We start from the raw sequence: 12,563 nt of genomic DNA on the forward strand, positions 1-12,563 counted from the left end.
GATTTGGTGCACCCACTGCTGGACCAGGGTTACCACCTCTACCTGGATAATTTTTATACCAGCGTCCCACTCTTCAATTGCCTCGCTTCCAGAAGTCCTGCGGCATGAGGCACTGCTAGAAGAAACCAGAGTGGCTTCCCTAAGACTCTGCTTGCGCAAACAAGAAGGGGTGAGAGCAGGGCACAATTTAGCAGCAACATATTGTGTGTCAAGTACAAAGGACAAGAGAGATGTCCTTGTATTGACAACAATACATGGCCACACCAGTACCCATGTACCTGTAAGAGGTACCAGTACTGAGACCCCCAAACCAGACTGCATCCTGGACAACAGTAGGTACATGGGAGGGTTGGACTTGTCAGATCAAGCTCTGAAGCCCTACAGCGCAATGCGGTGTGGCATAAGAAGCTGGCCGTGCACATCATACAGATGGCATTGTACAATGTGTAAGTGCTACATCGATGTACAGGCCAGATGGGAACTTTCCTGGAATTTCAAGAGGTGGTCATCAAGAAATGAATTTTTAGGGACCAAGAAGGGGGCACCCAGTACTTCTGGAAGCGAGGCCACACGCATTGTACCAGGGCAACACTTTCCAGGAGAAGTTCCCCAAACTGGCAAGAAGGGAAAAAGTCAAAAGAGGTGCAAAGTCTGCTATAAGAGGGGGATACGGGTGGACACAATATATCAATGTGACACGTGTCCTGAAAATGTATCATACATCCCTTGATTTGTAATCTACCCCAGTTTTACTTACCCTGATGCCCTCCGCACAGCTTATCCCCCCCTCGTCTTTTCCTTCTGAGCCCTGCTGCGTGCCCAGGCAGCTGATACAGCCACATTGAGGGTATTGCCATACCCATGAGAACCCACATTACAGTTTATGGGGTGTATGTCTCCGGTCACAATGCTCACTACACCTCTAGATGAATGCCTTAACGGTGTAGTTTTTAAAACGGGGTCACTTCTTGGGGGTTTCAACTGTACTGGTACCTCAGGGGCTTCTGCATACATGACTTCGCACCAGAAAATCCCCAGTAGGCCAAATGGTGGTCCTTTCTTTCTGAGCCCTCCCATGGGCCCAAACGGCCGTTTATCACCACAAATGGGGTATTGCTGCACTCAAGAGGAATTGGGCAACAAAATTGGGTATTTTGTTACCTGTGAAAATAAAATTTTGATGAAAAATGACATCTTATTGGAAAAAATGTCATTTCAAATACGTGCCGTGTAAAAACTGTGGGGTCAAAATGGTAATAACAACCATAAATTAATTCCTTGAGGAGTGTAGTTTCCAAAATGGGGTCACTTTTGGGGGATTCCTACTGTTTTGGCACCTCAACACCTCTTCAAACCTGGCATGCTGCCTAAAATATATTCTAATAAAAAAGAGGCCTTAAAATGCACTAGGTGGTTCTTTGCTTCTGGGGCTTGTGTTTTAGTCCACGAGCGCACTAGAGACACATGTGGGATATTTATAAAAACTGCAGAATCTGGACAATACATATTTAGTAGTGGTTTTCTCTGGTAAAACCTGTGTTACAGAAAAAAATTTAATACAATTGAAATTCAGCAAGAAAAGTTAAATTTGCAAATTTCACCTCTACTTGCTTTAATTCCTGTGAAATGCCTAAAGGGTTAAATAAACTTTCTAAATGCTGTTTTGAATACTTTGAGGGGTATGGTTTCAAAATGGGGTGTTTTATGGGGGTTTCTAATACATAGGCCCCTCAAAGCCACTTTGGAACCGAACAGGTACCTTTAAAAAAAAGGCTTTTGAAATTTTCTTAAAAATATGAGAAATTGCTGTTTGTTCTAAGCCTTGTAACGTCCAAGAAAAATAAAAGAATGTTCAAAAAACTATGCCAATCTAAAGTAGACATATGGGAAATTTTGAACTAGTAACTATTTTGGGTGGTATAACCATCTGTTTTACAAGCAGATACATTTTCTCAAAATTTTGCAATTTTTCACCAATAAACATTGAATATATTGTCCAAATTTTACCACTAACATAAAGCCCAATGTGTCATGAGAAAACAATCTCAGAATCGCTTTGATAGGTTTAAGCATTCCGATGTTATTACCACATAAAGTGAAATATGTCTGATTTCAAAAATTGGCTCTGAGCCTTAAGGCCATAACAAGGCTGTGTCTTTAAGGGGTTACGAACATGTTCCATGTAGCAGAACAGTTTCCCCCTGTCACATGAGGAGATACAAAATTACAAGAGTATGGAAACCAGAGTCCATTAAAGTCCATTACGTTCTAACCAGGCAAATACGTATTCTTGCTTGTCGAGGGATATGGCGGAGCCATTGTGCACCAATCTGAATTTTGCGGGGTATAGCATAGAATAAACTATTTGTTTCTCCCTCAAATATTGCTTGGCCTCCATAAACTTCTGCCTCTGTTTTTGTACCTCCAACGAATAGTCGGGAAAGACTCACACATCTTGGTTGGTATGTTTCAAAGGCCCTTGTTTCCTTGCAAGTTCCGGTAATTTATCTCTGTCTTTGAAATTCAGAAACATGCCAATAAAAGTATGCGGTGGCGCCCTAGGTGGAGGAGCTCTAGTAAGGATCCAATTTGCACGTTCCACACAGAACATAGAAGAAAAAGCAGTATCCCCAAATGTTGACTTGAGCCAATGTTCCAAAAACGCAGCAGGGTCAGGTTTTTCCACACCTTCAGGCAGGCCAATGAAGCGGATGTTACATCTAAGCAAGTGGTTCTCCATATCATCAATTTTAGCCCGACATGCAGACTGTTGCGTTTCTAGAGTCTCGACCTATGATCTCAGTGGAGTCACTGCATCTTCCAAGTCAGAAATACGCGTCTCAGACTCCGTAGCTCTTTCACGCAGTGCATGCACATCAGCTCTGAGAAGACCAAAGTCCGTTTTAAGGGCATCAATATTCTCAGTCAAAACCGTACGAGATTCCGGGATAGCCTTCAGCACGTCTAACATGGACGGTTCAGAAGGGGAGTGGACAGTAGTGGAAGGAGAGGCGGAGGCCTTTAGAAGACCACGGTATGCGGGGGTCAGATTCAGGACCAGTGGACTTGTCCAACTTATCCGTAATTTTGGGTTGCTTGGAGGAAGCGATTATGGGTGTACCCCTAGTAGCAGTATGGTGTAAGAACGGAGAATCGCCTCAGATCAGTTCACAGCCACATATACGTTAGTGAACTATATGCATGGGGAAAGGGGAAGATCTGTGCGGTGTAGGGAGGGACAGCATGGAGGTCGTAGAATACCCACAGTGTCAGTGGCCGGAAGCTGCTGTGTCCCCAGAAGCTTCTACTCCGCAGAGGGTCCACTCTTTCCTGTCCCTATGTAGTACTATGGTATCAGGGCAGCACTGAGACCTTGATGCAGGGCCTTTGGCCATGTAACAGCGGTCCTCCGCTGTTCTGGTCCGACCAGAAGTAGCCGTCGGCCGGCTTCTGTCAGAAATTTTAGGCCGGGTATCCGCTCCCACTACTAGGCCCGAAAATAAAATTTGTCCGATCCGGGCCAGGAAGGTCCCAAACTGCCTCCCGACAACAGGAGTGCAACAGAACAGCTGCCAGGTGGATGACGGGCTCTAGGACAGAGGTGGACAAAGTGCCACCACCGGAGCTTGGGAAGCACGTCCTCTCCCACTGGAGTTCACAGCCTGAATTCTTAGTGGAATGATACAACAATGTACTAGAAACCTTTATTACAGATTCTGATTAATTACTTCACTCTGTGTATTCCACTACATCCCAAAGGTGTTCTATAAAATTGAGATCCAGTTACTGTTCAGCCATTAGGAAATACAGACCTTATTGTCATTTCCGTGAATTCATCCTGAGATGTGTGCTTTGTCTCATGGCACATTATCTTGTTAAATGTAGACTGCGGCAAAGATTAGATTATCAATAACTTTAAGTTAAGATGTTGTATGTCTAATTCGTATTGAAGGGTCAAATGTGTTGGCAGAGGACAGGCTTCATTGTCAGACAAAAAAAAATATTATCAAGTTAAGCTTTATGTATTAAAAGTGGAGGCCTGGGTGTAAACCAGAATAATGGACTTTTGTCATGACTATATTTTAAACTGTTTATACAAAGCTTTTTAACCCCTTCCCGACATTTGCCGTATGGGTACGCCATGGAAAGCATTGACTTCCCGCAAATTGCCGTACCCATACGCCAAATGTTTGGCACTGGCTCAGAAGCTGAGCCGGTGCCATCATCGCCGGATCTCAGCTGTATCTTACAGCTGACATCCGGCTGTAATGGTGGGTACCGAAATTAGCTTCGATCCCCGCCATTAAACCCTTAAGTGCATCGCTCAAACGCGAGTGCTGCACTTAAGGTGTTTGCAGTTCATCGGAACCCCAGCAATGAAATTGCCGGGTTTCCGGTGGCTGCAATGGCAACCGGAGGCCTAATACTGGCCTCCCGGTCTGCCTAGCACGGAAACCGGTCAAGATCCGCCCGGCGGCTGAGCCTGATTGGCTTCCGTAGCCGCCGGCAAGATGGTGCAGGCTCAGGAGCTGATCCGGCGTCATCAGCGGTGGAAGTCAGCTGTATGTTATAGCTGACATCCACCTGTAACGGCAGGAACTGGAGCTAGCTCAGATCCCTGCTATTAACCCCTTCGATGCAGCAATCGAAAGCGATTGCTTGATCGTAGCGGTTACTAGCAGATCGCCAGCCCTGACAGGCAATCAGGACTGGCGACTGCTGCTATGGCAACAGGAGAAACAATGGCCTCCTGCTCTGCCATTACGGAAGCCGATTAGGCCCCGCCAGGAGGTGAAGCCTAATCGGCTTGCTGTCAGTGAATAACTGACAGATCAAATACATTGCACTATGTAGGTAGTGCAATGCATTAGAAAAAAATAAATCTGACAGCTGGACCTTCAAGTCCCCTAGTGGGACTTGAGAAAAAGTGTAAAAAAAAAAAAGTGAAAAAAAGAAAAGTTTGAAAACAATAAACGTTTCAAGTAATAAAATAAAACACAATCCCCCTTTTACTCTTAAGTCCTTTATTATTGAAAAAAATAAATAAACCATACATATTTGGTATCGCCGCTACCGTAAGGACCTGAGGTATCAAAATATTATATTATTTATTGCACACGGTGAACAGCATAAAAAAAACAACTTAAAAAACGATACCAGATTTTCTGTTTTTTGCTCACTTTGCCCTATAAATATAGGAATAAAAAGTGATCAAAAAGTTGCACGTATTCCAAAAATGGTACCTATAAAAACTATAGCTTGTCTCGCAAAAAACAAACCCTCATACAGCTCCATCGACAAAAAATTTAAAACGTTATGGTTCTTACAACTTGGCGACAGCAAAAAATACATTCTTTTTACAAAAGTAGTTTTATTGTGCAAAAAGTTGTAAAACATAAAAAAGTGCTATAAATTGGGTATCGCCGGAATCGTACTGACCCGCAGAATAAAGGTAACATGTAATTTATAACGCTTTGTGAACACTGCATAGAAAAAACCTAAAAAAAAACTATGCCAGAATTGCGTTTTTTTGTTTACCTGGCCTCCCAAAAAATAGGGTAAAAGGTGATCAAAAAGTCGCATGTACCCCAAAATGGTACCAATAATAACTACAGCTCGTCCCGCAAAAAAAAGCCCTCATACCACTACGTCTATGAAAAAATAAAATTAGTTATGGCTCCAATAATTCAGAAAATAAAAAATATGCAGTTGTGCCCAAGGGGATCATTTCTTCTGTTTGAAGAGGCAATTTATCAAGGACCTAAAATTAGGGAACCAGGAAAGGGAGGGCCCAAACATATCCGCTGGAAGCGACGGTGCCCGTATTATACCAGGACAACACTTTCCCAGCAAAATTCCCCAAACTGCAAAGGTGCGGAGTGTGTACCAAAAGGGGCATAAAGGACGCCATATATCAGTGCAACACGGCCTGTGCAGAAAGGATTGCTTCACAGCGTAACACACATCTATTGATCATTTTAGTGTTTTTTTTTTACCCCAATATTATACCACCTGACTATGCCCCTGATGTACTCTGCCCAGCTTACATGTACCCCCACATTATAAACGGAAACACCAGCAATACTCAAACAAATCTACTAACAAGCAAAATCCGCTCTACAAAAGCCAAATGGCGTTCCCTCCCATCTGAACCCTACAGCGTCCCCAAACAGCAGTTTTCTTCCACATATATGGCATCGTCATACCCGGCATGACATATTTGCCACTGAATGGTATATCTAGGGAAAAATATAAATTTTTTATTTGCACCATCCGCAGCGCATTCATTTATGGAAAAGACCTGTGGGGTGAAATGCTCACTACACCCCCTAACAAATTCCTTGAGGGGTGCAGTTTCCAAATGGGGTCACTTCTCAGGGGTTTCTTTTTATTATTTCACATCAGAGGCTCTGCAATTGTGAACCAATACTTTGTAAATCGCCAAATTAGGCCTCAATTTCGCATGGTGCTCTTTCACTCCTGAGCCTGGTCGAATGTCCAGGCAAAAGATTAGGGTCACATGTAGGGTGTTTCTAAAACCGGGAAACACTGCATTATAATTAGAGGGCTGTCTTGTTATGGTGGCACAAGCTGGGCACCACATATTGGCATATCTATGGAAAAAATCCAATTTTCACTCTGCAACATCGAGTGCACACTAATTTCTACAAAACGCCTGCAGGGTTGAAATGCTTACTACACCACTAGGTAAATGCATTGAGGGGTGTAGTTTCCAAAATTGGGTCACTTCTGGGGGGTTTCCACTGTTTGGGGCCCACAGGCACCCAGAAACCAACCCAGCAACATCTGCACTCCAAATGGCGGTCCTTCCCTTCTGAGCCTTGCCGTTTGCCCAAATAGCAGTTTATGACCACATATGGGGTATTGTTGTACTCGGGAGAAATTGCTTTACAAATGATGGGGTTCTTTTTTTCCTTTATTTGTTGAGAAAATGAAAGAATTTGCACTAAAGCTACGTCTTATTGAAGAAAAAGGATTGTTTTTATTTTCACTGCCCAATTCTAATAAATTCTATGAAACATCTGTGGGGTCAAAATGCTTACTACACCCCTAGATGAATTCCTCAAGAGGTGTAGTTTCCTAAATGGAGTCACTTTTTGGGCGTTTTCATTGTTTTGTCCCCTCAGGGGCTTTGCAAATGCGACATGGCCTCCGCAAACCATTCCTGCTAAATGTGATCTCCAAATAGTGCTCTTTCCCTTCTAAGCCCTGCCGTGTGTTCAAACAGCCGGTTATTACCACATGTGGGGTATTGTTTTACTCTGGAGAAATTGCTTTACAAATTTTACGGTGCTTTTTCTCCTTCAGTCCTTGTGGAAATGAGAAAAAATTAGCTAAATCTACATTTTTCTTTGAATTAATTTAGATTGTAATTTTCAGGGCCTACTTCCAATAATTTCTGCAAAAAACCTGTGGGGTCAAAACACTCACTATACCCCTAGATAATTTCCTCAATGGGTGTAGTTTCCAAAATGGGGTCACTTGTGGGGGTTTCCACTGTTTTGTCCCCTCAGGGGCTTTGTAAACGTGACATGGCCTCTGCAAACCATTCCTGCTAAATGTGATCTCCAAAAGCCAAATAGTACTCTTTCCCTTCTAAGCCCTGCCGTGTGTTCAAACAGCCGGTTATTACCACATGTGGGGTATTGTTTTACTCTGGAGAAATTGCTTTATAAATTTGACGATGCTTTTTCTCCTCTAGTCCTTGTGGAAATGAGAAAAAAAATCACTAAACCTACATTTTCTTTGAAAAAATGTAGATTTTAATTTTCACGGCCTACTTCCAATAATTTCTGTAAAAAACCTGTGCGGTCAAAATGCTCACTATACCCCTAGATAATTTCCTTGAGGTTGTAGTTTACCAAATGGGGTCACTTTTGGGGGATTTTCACTGTTTTGGCATCGCAAAAGCCTTTCAAACCTGACATGGTGCCTAAAATATATTCTAACAAAAATAAGGCCCCAAAATCCTCTAGGTGCTCCTTTGCTTTTGAGGCCGGTGCTTCAGTCCAGTAGCACGCTACAGCCACATGTGGGATATTTCCTAAAACTGTAGCAACTGGGCAACAAATATTGAGTTGCATTTCTCTGGTAAAAGCTGTGTTATAAAAAAAATTGTATTCAAAATGTTATTTCTGCAAAAAAATATGAAATTTGTAAATTTCACCTCTACTTTGCTTTAAGGCTATGTTCACACGGCAGCCTCCGTTACGGCTGAAATTACGGGGCTGTTTTCAGGAGAAATGGCATGTGCAGGCGTCTTTCGCTGCGTCAATTACGGACGTAATTGGAGCTGTTTTTCCATGGAGTCCATGGAAAACGTCTCCATTTACGTCTGAAGAAGTGACATGACCGTCCTTTTTTTACAGCGGCGCGTAAAAAAAATAACCGTCGGCACCGAACATCGTAAGACCCATTCAAATGAATGGGCAGATGTTTGCCAACGCTTTTGAGCCTCATTTTCGGACGTAATTCGGGGCTAAAATGCCCGAATTACGTCCGTAAATAGTGTGTGTGAACCCAGCCTAATTCCTGTGAAATATGTAAAGGGTTAAGACATTTTCTAAATGCTGTTTTGAATACTTTGAGGGGTGAACTTTTTAAAATTGGGTGACTTTTTGGGGGTTTCTAATATATAAGGCCCTCAAAGCCACTTCACAACTGAACTGGCCCCTGTAAAAATAGCCTTTTGAAATTTTCTTGAAAATGTGAGAAATTGCTGCTAAAGTTCTAAGCCTTGTAACGTCCTAGAAAAATAAAAAGATGTCCAAAAAACGATGCCAATCTAAAGCAGACATATGGGGGATGTTAATTAGCAACAATTTTGTGTGGTATAACAGCCTGTCTTACAAGCAGATACATTTAAATTGAGAAAAATGCTAATTTTTGCAATTTTTCGCTAAATTTTGGTGTTTTACACAATTAAATATTAAACATATCGAGCAAATTTTGCCAGTAACTTAAAGTGCAATGTGTCACGAGAAAACAATCTCAGAATCGCTTGGATAGGTGAAAGCATTCCGACGTTATTACCACATAAAGTGACACGTCAGATTTGAAAAATGAGGCTCTGTCAGGAAGGTCAAAAGTGGCTAAAGAGGGAAGGGGTTAAGGCTGGAATCACAAACAATTTTTGAGGCAGGTTTTTAAGCTAAATCCTGGAGTGGATTCAAAGTTCGGCTTAAACTTCTTACTGCTTGATAGACTTCTGGCTGTGGCTCAAAACACGGCATGTGTGTTTCCAGACTAAAATGAATGTTCTACATCTTTCAAGTTTTGTGTTTTGAACAAAATACATTTTTAATCCTAACAGAAAATCTCACTAAGAACTCTGAGGGAAACTTCATGGTATCAATAAATCATAAAGTAGAAGATGAAGATATCATGCAGCAGTCTTCAGGAGAAAACCTCATCACCCTTAATGTACATCTAGAACATCACAGTAGAGATCTATCATATAATTCCACTAATCATGAGGAATCTTCTCCTGACCAATCACAGATTGTTATGACAAATACAGCTCCGAAAGGGGGAGAAAGATTTCAATGTGGTAAACACGTCACAAAAATCTCAGGTCTTTTTACAAATAGAAGAATCCACACAGGGGAGAAGCCGTATTCATGTTCAGAATGTGGGAAACGCTTTTCATACAAATCACATCTTGTTAGACATGAGAGAATACACACACGAGAGAAGCCGTATTCATGTTCAGAATGTGGGAAACACTTTTCATACAAATCACATCTTGTTAGACACGACAGAATTCACACAGTAGAGAAGCCATATTTATGTTCAGAATGTGGGAAATGTTTTAAACATAAATTAGGTCTTGCCAAGCATAGAAGAATCCACACAGGGGAGAAGCTTTATTCATGTTCAGAATGTGGGAAATGTTTTACAAATAAATCAAATCTAGTTATACATGAGAGAATTCACACAGGAGAAAAACCGTATTCATGTTCAGAATGTGGGAAATGTTTTACAAATAAATCAAGTCTTGTTATACATGAGAGAATTCACACAGGAGTGAAGCCGTATTTATGTTCAGAATGTGGGAAATGTTTTACAGATAAATCAAATCTTGTTCTACATAAGAGAAGTCACACAGGAGAGAAGCCGTATTCATGTTCAGAATGTAGGAAACGTTTTACCTATAAATCACAACTTGTTAGAAGCCGTATTTATGTTCAGAATGTGGGAAATGTTTTACAGATAAATCAAATCTTGTTATACATGAGAGAAGTCATACAGGAGTGAAGCCGTATTCATGTTCAGAATGTAGGAAATGTTTTACCCATAAATCACATCTGGTTATACATGAGAGAATACACACAGGAGAGAAGCCATATTCATGTTCAGAATGTGGGAAATGTTTTACAGATAAATCACGTCTTGTTACACATGAGAGAATTCATAAAGGAGAGAAGCTGTATTCATGTTCAGAATGTGGGAAATGTTTTTCTACTAAAGGCATACTTAGTGCTCATCTGAGAAGTCACACAGGGAAGAAGCTATTTTGATGTTCTGTACGTTACATAGTTGATAAGGTTGGAAAAATCACATGGGTTTATCAGTTTTAACCTATAATCCTGCCATGTTGAGCCAGAGGAAGGTTGGTACCAGGTGCCTCATTTTGAGGGAAAATTCCTCCCTGACTCCAAATATAGCAATCAGAATAAATCCCTGGATCAACGTCCCATCTCCAGAATCTAGTACTCATAACTTGTAATATTATATTTTTCTAGAAAGGCATCCAGGCCCTCCTAGAACTTGTCAAAAGAGTCAACCACCACAACATCCTGTATCAGAGTTCCATAGTCTCGCTGGTCTAACAGTAAAGAATCGCCGTCTGTGATGATGGTGAAACCTTTTTTTCTGTAGATGTAAGGAATGCCCCCTTGTCCTAGTTACAGGCCCAGATATAAAAATATCATTAGAAAGATGTTTATCTACAAGCACGTAGTTATGTCATGCACATACTTTCACATCTCCCTCCCTTGGAATGGAACCCAGACTTTCGTTCAGTATTGGCTCGCCACCCTGTGGGCAGGGGCCACACCTCCAGATATTATAAATTTATACATAGTCCCTTGGATTATCAGGAATCTCAGGTCGCTCTGACCAGATGGTTGAGGGACATACCACAACTCACAACACAGACCCTACTCATTGCTCTTGAAAATAGCATCAGATACCTTCCCTCAAGTAGATACACTGAGATGACGCTGCAGATCCACCATAAGGCATATATATATCTCTAGTTCGGGGCGTCAAAATGACTGTATTTCCCACTGATAAGTGTTTTAGGTGCCAAGAAGATTCAGCGGATATATATCATTTTCTTTGGAGTTTTCCAAGGATTCAGTCCTTCTGTACAAAAGTACACTTTCATTACCACTTATTTGGTCAACTATGTCCCATTCAACCCTATTTGGCCACATTAATGTGGAAAATATCTCATGCACTTTGGGGAGCAGGAAGTAAGTATTTATGGCTTCAGCAGGAGGCCTGAAAACTATCTCTTGCACACATGGACACACCCGACATTAATTGTATTTGGAAATAGTTTATTTTCCAGATTAAAAATGAATTGGACGGAGGCCTTGACAAAAAAAGGGAGTCCGGTGGAACGTTTTTTTTTAAACCTGGGAGAGCTTTATTGATGTATTGCAGGTTGAGACACAACATTTGATTAGACAATGTTTTGAACAGACTATATGATATCAGGAGAAGCTCTTGTCGGGAGATCCACCAATTGTCTGAGTCTTATAATTTTACTGCTCCTAGACACACCACAATTGATTTGAGGAGGGTCGAAATAGACAATAGAAATTTAAACAAATCTTTGATAAGAGAACATGTCAATGAGATGGGCATGGTGTCGAGACCTGCCAAAACGGTGTTAGGGGGTCTTGCGAGCCATGATCGACTAAGAAACATATGGGTCTTTTATGAGACAGGTAAGATGTTCATCAACAAATCAAGATCGAGATCGTTCACTGTTGTTGTTCTGTTCAACTGCCTTAATTATCTTTTATCTCCCCACAAAATAAATCTATGGAAGTATAACCCCACAATAACATCCCTTCCCATATCCCTTTCCCCCTTATTCAGGTTTATTTAGGTTTGTTTAACTTTTTCCTTGTGAATAGGTAACCCGGAAAATTACCTAACTTTATACCTTATAAATTATGTAATTTATATTTAGAAAAAGGTCGAATTTGAGATGTAATTCCTTATGCAAAACTTGAACTTTGTAATTCCTCTAAGTCTGAATTTGTTATAACCTGTATCTAACTGCCTTCTGTTGTTTATGAAAAATTCAAGAAAAACATTGAAATATAGAAAGATCTCTGTACTGTCCAATTATATATCTGTACATTGTAATTAGATCACCTCTAAGATGTCTTATTTACTAAACTTAATAGCCCCAGGTTTGATGACCTTTCTTGGTACTGCAATCCGCCATTCCCCTAATTACCTTGGTTGCCCTTTGCACCCGTTCTAGTTCCACCATATCCTTATACACAGGTGCCTAAAAT

At 41.2% G+C, this 12,563-nt stretch overlaps 1 protein-coding gene across 2 annotated transcripts in view; it reads left to right on the top strand.

The window, feature by feature from the left end:
- Positions 1-12,305, top strand: part of LOC142662685 (uncharacterized) — a 39,434-nt gene extending 27,129 nt beyond the window's left edge. For both annotated transcript variants that reach the window (XM_075840935.1, XM_075840985.1), the window contains one exon: positions 9,335-12,305. In XM_075840935.1, coding sequence (XP_075697050.1) covers positions 9,335-10,278 — 944 coding nt within the window. In that variant the 3' untranslated portion in view covers positions 10,279-12,305. The remainder of the gene's footprint in view (positions 1-9,334) is intronic.
- The last annotated feature ends 258 nt before the right edge of the window (positions 12,306-12,563 follow it).

Source organism: Rhinoderma darwinii, chromosome 1 (genome assembly GCF_050947455.1).
Source record: "Rhinoderma darwinii isolate aRhiDar2 chromosome 1, aRhiDar2.hap1, whole genome shotgun sequence".
Lineage (NCBI taxonomy): Eukaryota > Metazoa > Chordata > Amphibia > Anura > Rhinodermatidae > Rhinoderma > Rhinoderma darwinii.